Source organism: Cydia pomonella, chromosome 18, assembly GCF_033807575.1.
Source record: "Cydia pomonella isolate Wapato2018A chromosome 18, ilCydPomo1, whole genome shotgun sequence".
Classification (NCBI taxonomy): Eukaryota; Metazoa; Arthropoda; class Insecta; order Lepidoptera; family Tortricidae; genus Cydia; species Cydia pomonella.
The window spans coordinates 2,304,729-2,323,767 of record NC_084720.1 but is presented as its reverse complement, the minus strand read 5'-3'; the positions used below and the strand labels follow the sequence as shown (position 1 = coordinate 2,323,767).

At 38.6% G+C, this 19,039-nt stretch overlaps 1 protein-coding gene across 1 annotated transcript in view; it reads left to right on the top strand.

The window, feature by feature from the left end:
• The window catches only part of LOC133527674 (alpha-2-macroglobulin-P-like), a 49,771-nt gene that overhangs the window by 29,818 nt on the left and 914 nt on the right, over positions 1 to 19,039 (top strand). The window contains exons 16-30 of the mRNA XM_061864788.1: positions 480 to 646; positions 1,115 to 1,197; positions 1,563 to 1,681; positions 1,776 to 1,914; positions 2,294 to 2,415; positions 3,334 to 3,456; positions 4,481 to 4,689; positions 5,930 to 6,066; positions 6,724 to 6,881; positions 8,236 to 8,416; positions 9,776 to 9,858; positions 11,634 to 11,705; positions 14,901 to 15,018; positions 15,342 to 15,526; positions 16,910 to 17,804. Of these exons, the coding sequence (XP_061720772.1) occupies positions 480 to 646; positions 1,115 to 1,197; positions 1,563 to 1,681; positions 1,776 to 1,914; positions 2,294 to 2,415; positions 3,334 to 3,456; positions 4,481 to 4,689; positions 5,930 to 6,066; positions 6,724 to 6,881; positions 8,236 to 8,416; positions 9,776 to 9,858; positions 11,634 to 11,705; positions 14,901 to 15,018; positions 15,342 to 15,526; positions 16,910 to 17,804 (2,791 nt within the window). The remainder of the gene's footprint in view (positions 1 to 479; positions 647 to 1,114; positions 1,198 to 1,562; positions 1,682 to 1,775; positions 1,915 to 2,293; positions 2,416 to 3,333; positions 3,457 to 4,480; positions 4,690 to 5,929; positions 6,067 to 6,723; positions 6,882 to 8,235; positions 8,417 to 9,775; positions 9,859 to 11,633; positions 11,706 to 14,900; positions 15,019 to 15,341; positions 15,527 to 16,909; positions 17,805 to 19,039) is intronic.

Below are 19,039 nucleotides of genomic sequence, written 5' to 3'. Positions count from 1 at the left end.
TATTTTTATACGCATCAGTGGAATAAAATATGGTTCGAAATACAAATAGCCTCTAAATTTGGATTATCGAAGTGCTCAACCCGAATAACCTTTATCACCTTCAGCCCGGTATCTGTACCGGGCTGAAGGTGATAAAACCTCCGTAAACCTTCAATTGCATTATGGAGTATTGTATTGTATACGGGCGATTTTCCGCAACTCGACGACTTGCGCCTATTTTGCGTGATATGTTGGGGGTGGGCTAGTCCTGCCAGCCCAGCTCCTCGAGGAATCCTATCAAACCTTTAATGTTGAGTAGGACCTCGGGGAGGTCTCTCGGAGATCATTATGGAGTAACATTATGTCTCCTTTCTTCGAACATAATTGCCGAAAAATAAGTGAACACAACAACATGTTTTGCTATTTTTGGTCTTTGGTTTGGCTTTTAGTCAACCCTTTTCACTAAACTACTTTAAAGACAAGACGTTTCCAAATTCCAGATCGAAATTCAAGTACTAGCCGACCCACACTTAGAAGTACCGGACCGTACTGAGGTGGCGGCGATGCCAGCTCGTGCAAGCGTGGCGCGGCGCGTGACGCTACGCGCTGCGTTGCCGGGATCAGCACGCCTCGCTATACGCGCGCGTGCACCTGCACAAGGAGTCAGGTGCGTCTTACGAAGTACTATACTTCTATATATATATATATATATTACTAGTTATACTATATTATACTAGTTTATCTGGAAGAGCTGATCTGACTGATGACTATATATTACTAGTTTATCTGGAAGCGCTGATCCGTAAGCATACGCCTCGGTAACAACTACGCGAGTAGGTACGCGTGCGCTCCTGCTCAAAGAATCAGGCGTGTAGATAGATAGTCGAAAATGTCATATCGTACGATGGCGGCGGTGCCAGCTCATGCAAGCATGACGCTCTACGCGCGCGTACGTCAATGCAAGAAGTCAAGTATTTCTTTTGCCAGGTGGAAGTATATCCAAGTGCGTGACCGCACAAGGATCGCACCAACCATAGGCGCTCCTATACTTTCAAAATATTTTATCCTACATTATATGATTATAATATGAACTAAAACAGTCGATCTCATTACTGAAATTGTGATTTTGTTGCAGTGACGAGATAATTATTCAGATCCAAGTGGATCCAGAGGGTGTTCCAGCTCAGGACTATCATTCTGCTCTACTCTGTGGACCAGGTCCAAATTTTCGTAAATAAATATCTGGGAATTGTAAAACAATGACGAAGTATAAGGATCCTTCTCACTGCTCCCCACTTTCTTGGTTACATTTTCAAAAAAGCCCGAGGAAAGTTTTAGGAGACGTAAGCCCAAGAATTGTATGCAATGATTTTTACGAAAGAGCCCAAAAGGAGAACTAGAATTTATTGGGATTAGTCCGGTTTCCTCCAGATGTTTTCCTTCACCATAATATTTCATAGTGCAAAACTCGTTATTAGGTATGAACCAAAAGGTAACACTATAGACAGTTTTTATTCTGCACGCCATTCTACTAGGCCTCATAACAACAAATTATTGTCATATAATATGATTAATTTCTTCAGGTAGTGAAGTATCCAGCTCGTCTGAGGTGTCCTGGTCCTGGCCCAAAGTTGACGCCATACCCGGCTCTGAATCCGTCACCGTTTGGACCATTGGAGACATCGCTGGGCCATTACTCGCTGTAAGTAATAAGCCGATTATAATTATAGCTAGTCTGATTCAGTAGAAATCAGAATATCTTGACTAGTACCAAACCTAATACTGATTGTTCCTAGGATGCAGATTCCTTGGTGCTACTACCGCGAGGTTGCGGAGAACAGAACATGGCTCGACTTGCCACCAACCTTCTGGCCCTTGAACAGTTGGATCCTAAGAGCCCAGCAGCTTCATCCGCTAAGGAACACGTAGCCAGAGGTAGGTTACAGCAAAAAGGGGAGTTTTTATGCAAATTAGCAATAGACGCTCTTTCATAAAACTTGATTTTGACTTTACCAACTTGTCCATTTTCATACAATAGAGGACCTGGAAGGAGGAATATGAGGCCTGAATGAACCAAATTAGCGCTTGGGTGTCTACCGGATATGCTTAGGCTTCGCCACCGCCATCCATGCTACAATCCTACAAATCCTAAAAAAGACACCATGGTGGAGTAAATAATGGGGGAATTAAAAACAATGACAGAATAAAGAAAACTATTGAAACTGGCTCTGATCTAGAAAGCAAGTTTACTTAGCTTACCGAGCAAGTAGAAAAACTGAGCCCCAAAGTTGATCTTAAATCTATATTCTTCCAGGCTTCACTCGTCAACTTCAATACACGCATCCTTCGGGTGGATTTAGCGCATTCGGCGCCTCTGATGATCCATCCACCTGGCTCACTGCCTTCACTCTTAGATATCTACAGAAAGCGCATGAGGTAAGCACCGTAGTATCATCATAATTTAAGCAAAATGCGTCTAAAAGAATATTTTTGACAGGACTCTTCCAATTCTTCTAGCCAGTCACTCTATAGCATGGTCTCCTCAACATCTCGAATCGTAAGTTGTTCATGGGATTATCGCTTCATTTTCGTGGGCGCGATATAGCATCTAGCTTTTTGCTTCCTTTACGTGAGCTGACAATAAAGGCTTCTGAAATTGCCTCTGATTTATGTCATCTATGGTCACGTTTTCAACTTCTAGCCTGAAAACAGAATATGACATTTTCATCATATTTGCTCTAAAAAAGATCTTATTTAATGTAGGTATACTAAAGGACAAAGGCTTATATCCTATATTGTTGCCACGGGAGTTTATGGATTGTGAAAAAAATTATTTCTTGTTCTTTTTTGTGTTCTTTTTTTTAATTCTGTCACTATTACATACGAACCATGTAGGTTTACTTTTAAAATGCTGACGTTTCTCAATTAATATTTTTGTTTATATTTAAAAATATTTAATTTCATTAATTTAATAGCCTTTATAAATATCTTTACACAATTTTCAATCGTGGCTGAATACCTGAACCCCTAGTGTAAATTTATTCGATAGCGTGACGTGATCGTTTCGCTATCGAATAAATTTACACTACGGGTACTGATAGGTCTGTGCCTTCGATGCCTAACCTGTCAAACAATGCCAATATGCCGAATGTTTGAAATGTCACCGTATTTAAGAATTATTTCGCTTAAAATTTAGTCTTCGCAAGTCTGATGAAAAACATTGTGTGTAACTCCGGGGTTAAGAATATTGCAAACGCGGATCTTTAATTCCCTTGACACATAATTATCACCCTTGTGTCCAATATTTCAGTTACCCCCCTTACAGTTAGGTTACACAATGTACTATTTCATCAGGTGATCTCACCGGGCATGCCACCGCCGCCGGCGCTGCGGCGCGCAGAGCGCTGGCTGATGTCGCAACAAATGGAGAACGGTTGCTTCCGGAATGACGGACAGGTCTTCCACAGGGAGCTCAAGGTTAGTTTTATAACTGTTGAATGTAATCTTGTGAATGTTTCTAAATAGCTGAAAACTGTAGCCTAGTGTAACTTTGGGAGCGTCGCCGGAATATCGCTAACTTAATAATAATGATTAAATAAATAATAAATATTATAGGACATTATTACACAAATTGACTAAGCCCCACAGTAAGCTCAATAAGGCTTGTGTTGAGGGTACTTAGACAACGATATATATAATATATAAATATTTATAAATACTTAAATACATAGAAAACACCCATGACTCAGGAACGAATATCCATGCTCATCACACAAATACATGCCTGTATATGCATTACCAGGATTTGAACCCGGGACCATCAGCTTCGTAGGCAGGGTCACTACCCACTAGGCCAAACCGGTCGTCATACTAATACATACTTAATGGAACTCTGGTTGTTTGTTTGAGTCAAAATTGACAATTCTTCGACCAGAAACGCCCCTTGGTCGATTCACAAGCGCTGGCACGAATAAAATGAATGAGCGAATGAAAAAATCAATGTGTGTATTACAATAACTAATAGAATGGTGGCTCTGACTGTATACCAATACAGGTTTCACTCACACAATGAAAGTTTCGTTATATAACAAATCTAGATCAAATTCTTTGGAATGAACAGGCCAAACATTTGAGAGAGAATATGAAATGAAACCTTTACATGACCAAGGATGTAAATGTACTTCAACTCAAAGCCCAAGGTAAATAAATAAAATAAAATAAATATTATAGGACATTATTAAACAATTTGACTAAGTCCCACAGTAAGCTCAATAAGGCTTGTGTTGAGGGTACTACGACAACGGTATATATAATATATAAATATTTATAAATACTTAAATACATAGAAAACACCCACGACTCAGGAAAAAATATCCATGCTCATCACACGAATAAATGCCCTTACCAGATCATCAGCTTCGTAGGCAGGGTTACTATCCACTAGGCCAAACCGGTCGTCAAAGGTATTGTGATTGAACAGCAATCTTGTTTCCTTCCCCAGGGTGGACTCAACGAAGATGGCGAAATCGCCAACGTAGCGCTAACCGCCTATGTAATCACCTCCCTAGTGGAAGGAGTATCAGATCTCCCCTACAAAGTCCTCAAGAACACCCTCCACTGCCTCCGAGCTTTACCCCCTTTGAAGACTAAATCACCGAATAGGGTCTACGCTCACGCTGTTCTAGCTTACGCGTTTATGAGACTGAGAAGGTATTTCTTTGACTGCTTAAATATGACAGGTCTTTCGGTAACAATAGGGTTGTTTCCAATTTTTTGAAATGCTCGTATTACGTTCTATATTAACTAAAAGTTGCCCTAAAATTCAACTTTTAGACTACTAGATACTAAAAACGGCTTTAAATATGTTAAATTAACAAAATATATTTTGACAGATGCTTTCGCGCCCAAAACGCTCTTTGAAAATTGTGTGACGTCACAGTTTACGGTTTGACACATAACTACATACGCACGTAGAAGATACGAACTGTCAACTGACATTTGTCATTTGTTGTTTATCGCCTAACTGTCAACAGTGTCAATCCGAGAGTTGTGACGTCATCAGAATCTTCAATGACGTTTCGAGTTTGGTTACGTGACGTGTGCCAAAATATATTTTAAATTCAATATTTACAAAAATATGGTCATTACAGGTCCCCTAAAAGTAGTTTAACATGTTCTTATAATCCAAAAGAATTTATTAGGATACAATTCTGCCCTAAGATTTGTAGATGGAAACAACCCTATTGTCATAATACCAAATGATGAACAAAAATTCTATACAATTGTATGGATCAACTTTTTTTGTTGCTATTCTGTCCCGTCTACCATAGCATGTTGGAATTAATGTTATTACGTTCGAATAATATGTTAAGTAAGATGACCCATTTATGGAAAGGGCTTATAACTAACTTCTATAGAAAAATATGTTTGCTATTTTAAATACCATTAAACCAGGATATTTAGAGTACCAATGTGCTAAATAGAATTTTCAAAAATTTGAAAGTTCTAATCTAATGTTCTTTGTTTTTATTTCTGCACGTTTATCGCCAAACTTTCTTATGTACAGTTAGTTTCAATTTCTATGACATACGAAAAAGACGCCAGTGAGTTACATTGTTACATAAATGTTAAATTTATGTAACAGTCGTCGACAGTTAAGAATATTGAGTAGGTGATAATATACTCCCCAATTTGAATGGGAACTTTCTAAGTGGGAATCGGATATTGAGAATTTTCACATGAAAGTTTCAATAAATTGCGGAAATTTTGAGAATATTTAGCAACTTGCACATTACTAATTAAGAGTGATCCAGATGACCGTAAAAATGGCAATGAGTGACAAGAAAAAGTTGTACCACCCAAATCAGGTTTTCTTACAAGTGTATTTTTTATTTGTATTCATTCGTCTTAGGAACCTTTGTAGGTATTCATTAATTAATTTACCTTGTAGGTATGAAGAGGAGTTGAGAAGAAGCAATGAGGCGAGTCCAGGGGTCGAGGGGTTGGAGGACGATGAGGATATCAGGGAGTTAGTGGAACTTATGAGAATGGCGAGGAGGAAGGAAGAGTTTGTTTGGTGGGAGACGAGTAAGTTTTGTATTTAAATTGCCTTTTCTTGCATGTCACTTTATGGAGCAATAAGGCGAGCCCGGGGGTGGAGGAGTTGGAGGATTACAAGGATATAAGGGAGTTAGTGGAACTTATGAGAATGGTGAGGAGTACGGTGGAGTTTGTTTGATGGGAGACGAGTAAGTTTTATTTCAATGAAACGAGTCCGGGGCGAGTGACGGATGACGAAGATATTAGGGTGTTGGTCTGTTGGTGGAGCTCATGAAGAAAACAAGATGGGAGGAGTTTGTTTGGTGGGAGACGAGTAAGCGTGGCTTGTGCTTTTCAACTATCTTCACATGATATTGAGTCATAAAAGTTATACCTACCATCAACCAAAAAGCAATTTAATATAAAGCAGTATTGTGTTCTTATTGAACCATTGTACGCTTTTGTAATTATTAAATTTATATTATGCCTTTATCTTTCAATAATGTGCTGTAACGAAAATAGTTAAGATCAGAACAGAACCAAGAACTACACACGACTAGTTGTTCTAGAGTTCCTTAGGGGCTGATGATGTTGATGATAGGTATAATGGTCTAAAATGAACCCGGGGACCGCTCGGCAGTACATTTTTAAAGTTTTAAGTCAGTGAATGTCCATTTCCAAATTTGAAATCAATTTGGTCTCCAGGCAGTCTGGCAACATCAGTAGAAGCGACGGGCTACGCGCTGCTCGCGCTCGCCTCGTGTCGGGGGCCGCTGCGCGCGAGCTGCGGGCACGACGCGCGCGCCGCCGCGCGCTGGCTGTCCGCGCGCCGCAACGCGCAGGGCGGGTTCGCTTCTACACAGGTACTGATGCTAAACCAAGGACACTGGACACTTAGTACGAGAAATTTCTTTTTATTTCTATCGCACGCACTTATACCTATTGATGTCCCGCTCGCACTGTGTCATTGACTGCCAGCATTGTCTTATGATTTTCGGGGACCCTTGCGGATCCTAACTTCGATCCCAATTACCCCCTTTAGGAAAGAACTTTTTCGTCTATTTATATCGGCGGATGATGGAGCTCATGAGAAGCATTTTGAATTCCTTCGGTTCCAGATAGCCCGCTTCAAAGTCCTTAATTCTTGGTCTGGTGAGGACGTGACATTCAAAGTATTCAAACATTAGGTGTTTTAGTGTATCTTCCTCTTCGCCACAGATTCGATAATCGCTGTTGTCAGAGTGTGACTGCCAACATCATGGCGGAACAGCAATACAATTTCTCACGTGCGTCAGAGATAGGAACAGGCAGGTCAATAGGGCGGGTACTAAGCATTCCTTCTTTATTTTCTTCTATCCACTATCCAAAGATGCTAAGCTCCCTCTTTAGCGACAACGCCGCCTGTTGATGCGTGGACCACGATACTTTCTGCGTGTCATCCAGCCATGGAGATAACGGATGCCAGACGCTTCTCTCATTCGAAAGCAGCCAACGATCCGTTAAATTTTTGGCCCTCCTGCCATCACTCTACCTGGCTACAAATCATCGTATTACAGAGACGCAGCGGCGGCCTTAGAAGGTTACAAAAAAGGCGTACACGTTTTTTTTTTAGTTTTAGTGCAGCACTAGCACCTTCCGTAAACCATACACACTATGCCTTAAACTGTTTTTTGAGAAGTTTTCACAGATAATAAAATATGATATTGATGCATCAAGGCGGTTTACAAAGAGCCTACCGGGAAACGCGAAAATAGAAATTTAGTTATCTGCCTCGTCGTCGTGCATCAGTGATATTCGATTTTCTTGTTTCGCGGTAGATCCTCAGACATAGTATGTACAAAGAGTGAGGAAGTAGGTTATCTTCATACAACGCACCGCGCGCGGTTCGTATGTGTGCGCCATAGTATCTATGCGTCGCCGCACGCACACTCAAACAAAACCTCGACCCGTTTCTCAGTGCGCACGTCGGGGCTTTTGTTTGAGTGTGCGTGCGGCGATGTAAAGATAATACTATGGCGCACACATACAAGCCGCACGCGGTGCGTTTGTATGAACATAAACTACTTCCCCACTCTTTGTACTATGCTCAGATGGTGATGGATTGTGGTAGTGGCGCCCCCTACGCAGATTTTCGCGAAATATTCCCTACTGTTCTTGTGAAGTGAATTCTATAGGTTTCTATTATTAATAATAATAATTATATTTTTCCTCCTACAGGACACTCTAGTGGCTCTAGAAGCACTAACCGCCTGGACAGCCTCACAACCTCCTGCGCCGACGCACCTCACGGTAACAGTCAAGAGTGGGAGCGCGACATCCAGCGTCCTGCTCACACCTGACGCTAAGGTACCGGAGCTCATGAAGATGCCGGCGGGGAAGTTAGAAGTGAATGTGGAAGGTGAGACCTTGTACCGGTTGCATCTAGCACGCACTGTTGATCCTAAGATAAAAAAAAATCAGGAATAGCTTATTTGATGATACCTAGATTGCATTCAGTAAGGAAAACATAGTGCTAAGTACTCAGTAGAAAAATATATTTTAAAAAATTTAAGAAGTTTTTCGCAAAAATTTCATTTTTGGTACAAGCTTTTATCGCCGGCTGTACTTTTTTCCACAGGCAACTAATAATCATCGAGACAATTCTAAAAACCCCAAACACAATTAGGTTGCGTTGTTTTATCACAGAGTTCCTATGATTTACTGAGTTATTTGAACTTAACAGATTAAACATTAAAGATACTAAATCCTGGCGTAATAAAAATAATTGTACCTTAGCGTTTTTTCTTAAAAATTAAATCGATAATTTGAAAAATTATAACGCCTGCAAAATTGTAATAGCAAGCAAAATATAAAATGAGTAAAACTTGGAAACCAAAAATAAAATGACTCGTATTATAATTGAATATGAAGGTACAAAAAAGGTACAAAAATTAGGCTTTTATAGAATTTATCAATAACCACGGGTACATAGCGTAATAAAGTACACCCGCCATTCTGACTGTCAGGATGGCGGGTGACCTGTTTTTTGGTGATAACTTTAAGTACCGTGAGGTTTTTAAAGGAGGTACTAAATAGTACAAATTAGGTACAAAAATATGGTATGGTTTTCATTTAATTTTATTTAGGTACACCCGCCATTCTGACTCTCACGTAAAAACACGTATTAATGATAAAATAAACACGTATTATAATTTTCGAATTTTTATTGTATTTTGTCATTAAAGCTATATCTCGTATCATTAATATTATATTTTACAATACATATGGTGCTACTTTACCGCACCAGTGCGAAAAATAGTATATTATGTTACTGTGTAAAACATTTAACGGGCCATATGTACTGTAAAACGTTGTACGATACATGTGCGAATAGGTAATTTTCCTATTTTTCGCACTTGTATCGTAATGTACTATTATAATAATGTATCTCATTGTGCTGTTTTATCTCTTTTGCTCTCATACAGAGGATACGTAAGGAAATTATTTAATTCTGGCACTCCTGATCAGGATAATGAGATAAACTTAATCGAATTATTGTATTGTCACCGGTTCTTGATATGTGTACAAACTCATACAAAGTGTGAATTAAATCTGTCCGTTTAAAGTGGGTCAAAATCGAGTTCAAAGGAATCGGTTACAAACATGCAGGTGTAGCTAATAAAAGCGTTTTAAAAAATGCCCTGCTTTGTCACCAAACCTGTCTGATAGTGATTAAGTATCTAAGCGTATTTTACAATAATTATATTCTTTGCCATAGGGTCCGGATGCGCGCTAATCCAAGCCACGCGCGTATACCACATTCTGACACCGGCATCCAGTGACAGCCTGCTCTCTGTACAGGTATTAATTTTTTTATACTACATTGGTGGCAAACAAGCATACGGCCCGCCTGATGGTAAGCAGTCTATGTAGCCTATGTACGCCTGGAACTCCAGAAGAGTTACAAGCGCGACCCTAACACTCCGCACCCTCGTTGAGCTCTCGCAACCTTACTCACCGGCAGGAACACAACACTGTGAGTAATAGTAATTTTAAAGCATATAGATTATACGATTTGATGATAGATGATCACGGTCTCTAATATATCTTTATTTATTACATTATTTATATATTTGTGCCTCGGGGCCACTTGCCATTACTCTTATCGAACGAGCGAGCGAAGTGAAATGAAGTGTTTACATTCAACTTGGAACAGTTGGAACACAAGGCTGAGGGTCTACGTCGAACCACGTTCGACGTGTTGCCTCCCTGTCACACTTACGTACAAATTTACAAGTGCGACAGAGAGGCAACATGTGGAACGTGGTTCGCGGTAGGCCCTCTGGGTAGAGGCACGTCCTGGCATTTCAATGTTTTTAAGCTGAACTATCAGAGGATAGTTTGATGGACAGTAACTAAAGTAAATTTGTTCTAATTTAAATGAAATTGGGTAAACGTGTAGTTGAGGGCATTATATTTAAGTCATTAAATTATGAGAAGGCTCGATCAAGGGGTTATGGATCTAAAAGAGCCTAGAAGGCCAAAAATATATTTGTAAGGCGTCTTGTTATTCAGTTCATATCATTTGGAAGAAATTATGGTCGGGTTTGGTATCAAATGAAAGTGCTCGGCTTACACAATTATAATATTGAATTACTTACTATTTTAACATAATTAACAAGATTAAAACGAAATAAAATAAACATAATATAGGTATTTGACACTTGACAAGAAAGAATACGGCTTACCACAGATACTGTTTATTACTCGTATAATCTGTATGATGACTTAAATATTGCTTAAATCTATCAGTTAAGGGCTCCACAGACGTTGCAATAAATCACACGGTTTTCGATCCTTTCCCGACTAAACTAAGTAGATGCATTCAATTGATCTAACTTTTTAGCGAACCGCGTGTTCTCAGTACGGAGCGAACTACTATACTCTGTATCTTTGGGTATTTGAATAAAAGTAAACAAAATCTACCCTCAAATGGCTCCTTAAGCCAGCTGAGGGTAGATGAAAACACGATCAAATAACGTAGGTAGGTTAAAGTCGGGTCGTTCAGTGACAGATCCAGGCGGTTTTGTATTTGGTTGGTTAACCAATAAATATTATAATAGGGTTGTTTCCAATTTTTTGAAACGCTCGTATTACGTTCTATATTAACTAAAACTTGCCCTAAAATTCAACTTTTATACTAAAAACGGCTTTAAATATGTTAAATTAACAAAATATATTTTGACAGATGCTTTCGCGCCCAAAGCGTTCTTTGAAAATTGTGTGACGTCACAGTTTACGGTTTGACACAACTACAGTAGAAGATACGAACTGTCAACTGACATTTGTCATTTGTTGTTTATCGCCTAACTGTCAACAGTGTCAATCCGAGAGTTGTGACGTCATCAGAATCTTCAAAGACGTTTCGAGTTTGGTCACGTGACGTGTGCCTAAAGATATTTTAAATTCAATATTTACAAAAATATGGTCATTACAGGTCCCCTAAAAGTAGTTAAACATGTTCTTATAATCCAAAAGAATTTATTGGGATACAATTCTGCCCTAAGATTTGTAGATGGAAACAACCCTATTACCCGAAAATGTACAAATATAGTGATATGTACTGTTTGTGACAGGTCTCGGTGCGCACTGACGGCGCCTTCAACTGCGACAACGGCACCAACTGCTTCTGTGCTGCGGTTGTTGAGGTACACTCCGTTCAAAATAGGAGGCCTAGCCAACATGACAAACGTAGGTATATCGACAAACGCGAAACGTAAAAAAGTATCGGTATGATAGATGCTACGAAAAGTCACGTGAATATTTCCATACAAGTTTCGATTGGCGTTATCTATTAGCGATTGTCATGTTGGCTAGCGCCCAGAAATATGTACGATGATACATATATGTTAGTCGGTGTTAAGTATTTATAAAGATAAAATAAATGAATATTACACAAATTGCCTAAGTCCCACAGTAAGCTCAATAAGGCTTGTGTTGTGGGTACTTAGACAACGATATATATGCTATATAAATATTTTAGAAATACTTAAATACATAGAAAACACCCATGACTCCGGAAAAAATATCCGTGCTCATCACACGAATAAATGCCCTTACCAGGATTTGAACCCGGGACCATGAGCTTCATAGGCAGGGTCACTATACCCACTAGGCCAGACCGGTCGTCAAAGATGATGAGTGTTTTGATTGTATCTCTTCATACGCAATGAAATTCATGACTTTCTTTTTATTAAAACACTTTTCTTCTTTTGTTTTTCTTAGCTCGTATACATGATTTACAGTATTATAATCGTTAGATAAGTACCTACCTAATTGCTCCAATAATTCAGTTTAGGGTCGGCAACGCGCATGTAACTCCTCTGGAGTTGCAGGGGTACATAGGCTACGGAGACTGCTTACCATCAGGCGGGCCGTATGCTTGTTTGCCACCGACGTAGTATAAAAAAAAAACGACATAGATTCGAACTTACTTATATCAGTTCGAACAGTTTTAACTAACGTTTTTTTCCTAACCCGTACCCCTAGTGTAAATAAATTCGATTTCGAAACGTGACGTACGCGTTTGCGTTTAGTCTCATTTTGTATTGGATTTAGAAAGAGCGCGCCAAGCGGGACGTTTTGGAAACTCAAAATCCTATACAAAATGAGACTTAACGCAAACGCGTTCGTCACGTTATGATGTCGATCAAATTTACACTAGGGGTACGGGACGAAATTTATTCAAACTGCAGATAAAGGAACGTTATTCTCTTGGAGAACCGCTTGGTTTCTGCGCCTTTCTCTAAATTCCTCCCACAAATCTCTATGAGATCTCATACACAAAAATAATGTATCAATAACCATATATACAGAAAACTCCAGACCCATCCAGAACATAATGTGTTGCTTGTAATGTTCGAAACCCTGTTTTAGAAATACAACCATCATAGGAACGTATTCAGCTATACCCGAAAACATCAGAATCAGAGTTGCTATTAACAATTTCTGTTTTAAATTATCAACCGACACAGATTTCAGCAAGGTATGCACTACATCGAAATATAGAAATATATTCACTGATATTAACACAAATGCCATATGACATGCTGCATAACTTTTTCCCGAAATTGAATCATAGATAAATATCGCAAAAATTTCGACAAACGGTGTCAGCCAAACAAAAAGATTCGCCCGAAAATATCTTCGCTTAACATTTATATTATACACCTTAGAAAGCTCCATATAACATATTACAGTAATTACCATTTGCCAATGTATAATAAGCTAATTCCAAATAATTATAACTATATTTACAGACTAAACGAATATTTCCATCAATTTCCCTATTTATAAGTAGAGCCAAGTAACATAAGCGGAAAAATTGGTTAGTTAGTAAATTCAAAATGGCGTAACTCTTGAACTTTCTGAACTTTTGAAATACAATCCAAGTCGTTATTCCGTATATGACACTTGATAGTGATAATAAAATACTTGTAACGAATAAAACTAACGTAGTTGTAGTACGCTATTTGATTATCCTGACTGAAGTACACCAAGAAATTGTGTGAAGTATTATTCATCTTAGATAAATTAGATTATCCACAGGCACGGGGTTTTAAAACCAAAGACACTTTCATGGACAACAACATCTACACAATTATTTTTTATGCGTCAAACCAGATGAAACAATTGATTTTTAATATTTTTAAAATAATTATTTCACTTCTTACGCATTTCCTAGTCCAGAAAGTTGATTATGAGGTAACTGGGGTGTAAAAATTATGTCTAATTTCGAACATTTTTTCTTGCCTCAAGTCACAACAATTTGACACATCGCAGCTACAAAGCATCTATTACTATTTCTCAGTATCTAAAATCCAAGTAACACATGTAAAGGCACACTTCTTAAAACTTAAGACGTTCACAATATTATACAAGTTGGTCGTTAACATTCATGAATTACATATTCTTATTTGTCGAAAAAATTGCTTATTGGGTTCATTGTGCACACGTGGAAATCCTCATATGGCTTCGAGCAACACTAGCTTCCGACGCGTCGGTTGGGCTCCAAGCGATATCTTAATACCGTAAAAATCGTTCTGCCATTTTTTGCTGGGGGAATCGTGCACGCAGTCGCACTTCTCACTCACTACATACAAAATACAATCTGTAATGACGACACAGATACATAGAAAATGACACACTTCGAAGACAAATTTTGAACACGTCGATCTCTCTTTGTGTACAGACGAGTCACAACACCCGCGCTATGCCCAGTTGGGCATGTGCTTCGGCAGAGAGGACATAGTGCGAATGCCGACTCCCTTCCGGGTATTTCTCGAAGTCAAAAGCTTCTCTGAATTCAGTGCGTGTTGTTCTTGTAGTGTTCTAGCAGTTTTACTTCTTCGCACTTTTAAAAAACCGCTTGGTTCACCGGTTTGCAATCGGAAATAAGCAAGTTCTGCTTTTGAATCCAATATTAATTATTGAGAAAAAAATTCAAGTTTCTGTTTTCGCAAACTGTCGTACAACGTTAACTATTCAGCCCTTACTCTTTAGTTCTTGAAGTTAAATAATAACCATACGAATAGAATACAAACCGCACATAGTTAATTGATTTGTATTTTGTTTTCCTCATTAATATTTGAACACTAATTAACTTTTTTGTTGGAACAAAACCACCAGAATCGCGGTTTTGTACAATGTTTATATTCTAACGATATTTTTATATCAGTTTTTCGTCCAACATTGCTGGTTTAGGCCAGCAAAGCGGCCATAAGCACGCGTCACTTAGAAAGCACTGGTTAATTACGAGATAGGAATTACCGGCATTGTGTTCACAAAATGGCATTCATGGCCATTTTCTATTTCCAGGCTTTTATAATAATTTACCATTGCAGGCGTGTGTGGTATGGACGGGCGAGTTCCCAGAGATGGCGCTACTGGACATCACGCTGCCCGGCGGTTACGGCGCAGACGCTGCGCTGCTCTACGCTCAGCTGCAGAAGACTGATACGCGTATGTATATAATATTAAAAGGCCAGAACATGAATTTATAAGAAAAAATATTATGAGTGAGCCATCTACTATCTACCTACACTTCATTAGTCCCAAAATTCCGTACTTACATAAACTGTATCACGCACTTCCGGGGCTCAAGCTAATACATAGGTACCTACAGTTTTCGTTTGCTTTCTATTTGGCAGTATGCGTGGTGCAATGTATTTAACCTTAAACAAAAGTTTGACAAATACTTAAATGATAATTAAAACACATTTTGGAGGACTCGAAGGGCATGTCAATTCACGTCTAAAAATATCACTAATCCGCATTTTTTTCAGTTCTCCGTCGCATCGAGTTGTCCCCGAGCGCTGGTCGCGCCACTCTGTACCTCGCAGCGCGTGGCGGGCGCCTGCATGGAGCCCACAGATGCTTTACCGTCCATGCCGTGGGACCTGCTGCGGCTACCAAAGCGGCTTACGTCAGAGTTCAGGATTATTATTTACCAGCACATAATGATACCCAGGTAATGGCATTGTTTCTGTTGGCTTACGTCAGAGTTCAGGATTATTATTTACCAGCACATAATGATACCCAGGTAATGGCATTGTTTCTGTTGTCAAACCATAGACTGTACCTATACTCTGTATCTTTAAGTATTTAAATAAAAATAAACAAACAATTTGTGCATTTTCGGGTAGTTATAACATTTATTGGTTAAACAACCAATTGCAAAACCGCCTGGATCTGTGAGGGAACGACCTGACTTTAACCTACATTATTTGATCATGTAATGTTTTCATCTACCCTCAACTGGCTTAAGGAGCATTTGAGGGTAGATTTTGTTTACTTTTATTTAAATACCGAAAGATACAGAGTAGAGTGATGGCGATCAGTAGTATTCCATGCTGTAAGGGCTCCTCTACACGATGGCCCAGCGTAGGCCAGTCCAAGGGACGCAGCTATGCGGTGAAATGAGATAGCAATATCACTTGCTCCCTCTAACGCATAAATGCGTCCCTAGGACTGGCCTACGCTGGGCCATCATGTAGAGGAGCCATAAGACTCAGTATAACTAAAGGTCGCCCTGGTGGTCCAGTTCTCGTCACATCAAGTTGTCTCCAAGCGAAGGTCGCGCCATGCTGTACATAGCCGCGCGTGGAGGAGACTGCATGGAGTTCTTCGATTGTAGGACCTGTTGCGGCTCCCAAACCAGCTTACGTTAGAGTTTAGGATTACTATGTACAGTCAGCAGCAATAGTAGCGGATGAAACAACGCATCAAAAGTATCTGATATTCCGGAACTTTTCCAAATATAGATAAAACTCTAAAATGTATGTTCACAAGTATATCTTTTACCGTCTTAATTGTTTTACATATAGAACCATAACATTTTTTTAGCTGTTCAAGAATGGTAGATACTTTTGACACCTTGTTTGATCCGCTACTTTTGATGCTGACTGTACCAGCGCATAATGATGATGACCATAATAACACGCAGGTATGTGTGTTATTTTGGTATCCCATGCCATAGAACTTTCTGCCCGAAAAATGTTAAGTTTACATATGCTATGGGCATGTCGGTAGAGGAAGTCAGTCTATACAGGGAGCTCATTGTTGGTTTAAAATGTACCTACTCAAAAGGACCAGATAAATATTAAGTACCTCCTTAGGTACTCCTTAGGTAGGGTTGCCTTAAAAAAAGCTTTATTAGGCACACTAGTGGCTTACGGGTTACGGCTATGTTCACGGCAAGAAACATTTCATTAGAATTTTACGCTTTCATCAATATCTTATGTGCTATTTATTATACGTGCTAGCCAGAATACATAATATACATATCATGTTATCCATGATTTTGGAAAAAGAGTACTCATTAACGAAAAATACAACACACTATTCATTTCAGATGTACACGATACCTGAAGATTGTCCATCAAGGATCTCACAAAGGAGCAACGATTATCTACGTTCAGACAACTTGTTCTTCAAATCACTGTCAGAGGACGGCGAGATCCTGGTAAATGACGAATTCACTTTCGAGGATGTGTCTGATGGAATTCCTCTTGAAGATCCTATTTACGATAATCTGACAAAGAAGGAAGAGATAGAAAATATAAATATAGATGAAAATAAAGCCAGTCACATAGAAGAAAATAACCTGACAAAGAAAGATGAGACAGAAAATATAAATATAAATGAAAATAAAGCTAACATAGAAGAAACTAATCTGACAAATAAATATGAGTCAGGAAATATAAATATAGATGAAAATAAAGCCAGTAACATAGAAGAAAATAATCTGATAAAGAAATATGAAACAAAAAATATAAATTTAGATGAAAATAATGCCAGTAACATAGAAGAAAATAATCTGACAAAGAAAGATGAGAGAGGAAATATAAATACAAATCAAAAAGCGAGTTACTTAGAAGCAAATAATGAAAGGAAACCTAAATTGGAATCTGAAAATGAAATCATTAGAATTGATGATAAAATTTACAGGAATTTCGATAATATAGATGATAGCACCGTTAATCCGGGGATAAAAGACAATAGCACCAACGTTGATAAACCAATTAGCGAAGAAACAGAACTTCTAGAAAAGAAAGAAGTAAAAACAGAGCATAGAATAGAAATAAGAGATGATAGTAAGCAAGAAGCTGAGGTAGATAATCCAAAGCTATCTAGTTTCCATGTGGTAAATTCGGATAAAGATCTAGATGTTCCCGAAGGGATTGAAGGGCCGGTTCCTGTGGCTGTATTGCCACCTCCAAATTTCGTGTCAGTACCTCCTATTACAGGTAAGTACAAAGTAAAGAATTATGCATGATCGGGAATGTCAAAAAATGATGAAAATGATTGTAATGTTAAATTATTTGTATGAGGCCAGTGAGGAAATCGCTAAAAAGCTATTCCATAGAAACCTCTAGATGGCCGAAACTATAAGAATATTGGAGGACGGGGGAATTTTTTCACAATTTTTAATTTAGCGACATGAGGGCCATGTTCATTAGGTATGACCATATTAATTAGATAAGCACCTAATCTTTTTGTGATTTCAAATCATATTTACCAAATTTTTGACACATAGTGGTCCTACACTAGGAATGTAAAGTTATACACCGTGTTTTTATTGAATTCCGTTAACTTCGGGGTATTGGTAAGTACGTTTAAGGAATCTTCATGACATAGTTAATTTTCAAAAAAAAAACTTTAATAATATTATTAACATTTTTTTTGTTATAAAAAGTAATTAAATGTTGCATATAGCGTTGTTGTTGCACGGGCATTACATTTATCTCAATCAAACAATTGAAAACTGTGACATGTCAATGTCATTTCGAACTTCGATCGTCCGAGATAGTACTTAAGTTTAGTAGCAAATGTATTAACCCGTACTAAACACTAATCAATATGTGAACGGGCCCAAAGGTAAGTGTATATACTCTCCCGGCCGGTTTCGACCACGGCGACTGTTTCAGCTCCGTCGAATACGTTCGTGTGCTCGCAAGTGGCTCGCGTAGCCGATTTTATTTGCGAAGACCCGTGCACACGACGGGCAAGAAAGCACACCATTCACTTAAAATATTGATTATCTCCGAAATGGAGTTAATTAGAATACCGGTGTCTTTGAGAAAGTTACTTAATTTAAGCCCAGGAATGCACCCTTGAAATTAACGCAAATCAAAAAAAACACGGTGTATAACATTGTGTGACTGGAACAAAATAATAAACACTAGGTATCAAAACTATCATCTTGTCCCTGTCAAACGATGTTGTATAACATTATACTATCCCGGGTGTGCCCTGAAACACGAGCAAATAATTAAAGCATAGATTGTACCTATTCCTCAAACGGTGACACTTGGTTTCAATAACTTTTAAAAATTATGAAGTCTTAGACTTATTTTACATACAAATTAAATATTATCTTTAATGTACGCCATTATCATTGTGATAGACGTGACATGTTACGCCTTAAACATAACAATATTCGCAATACAGTGCGTCTTAGATCTTAGAATAAAACACAAGT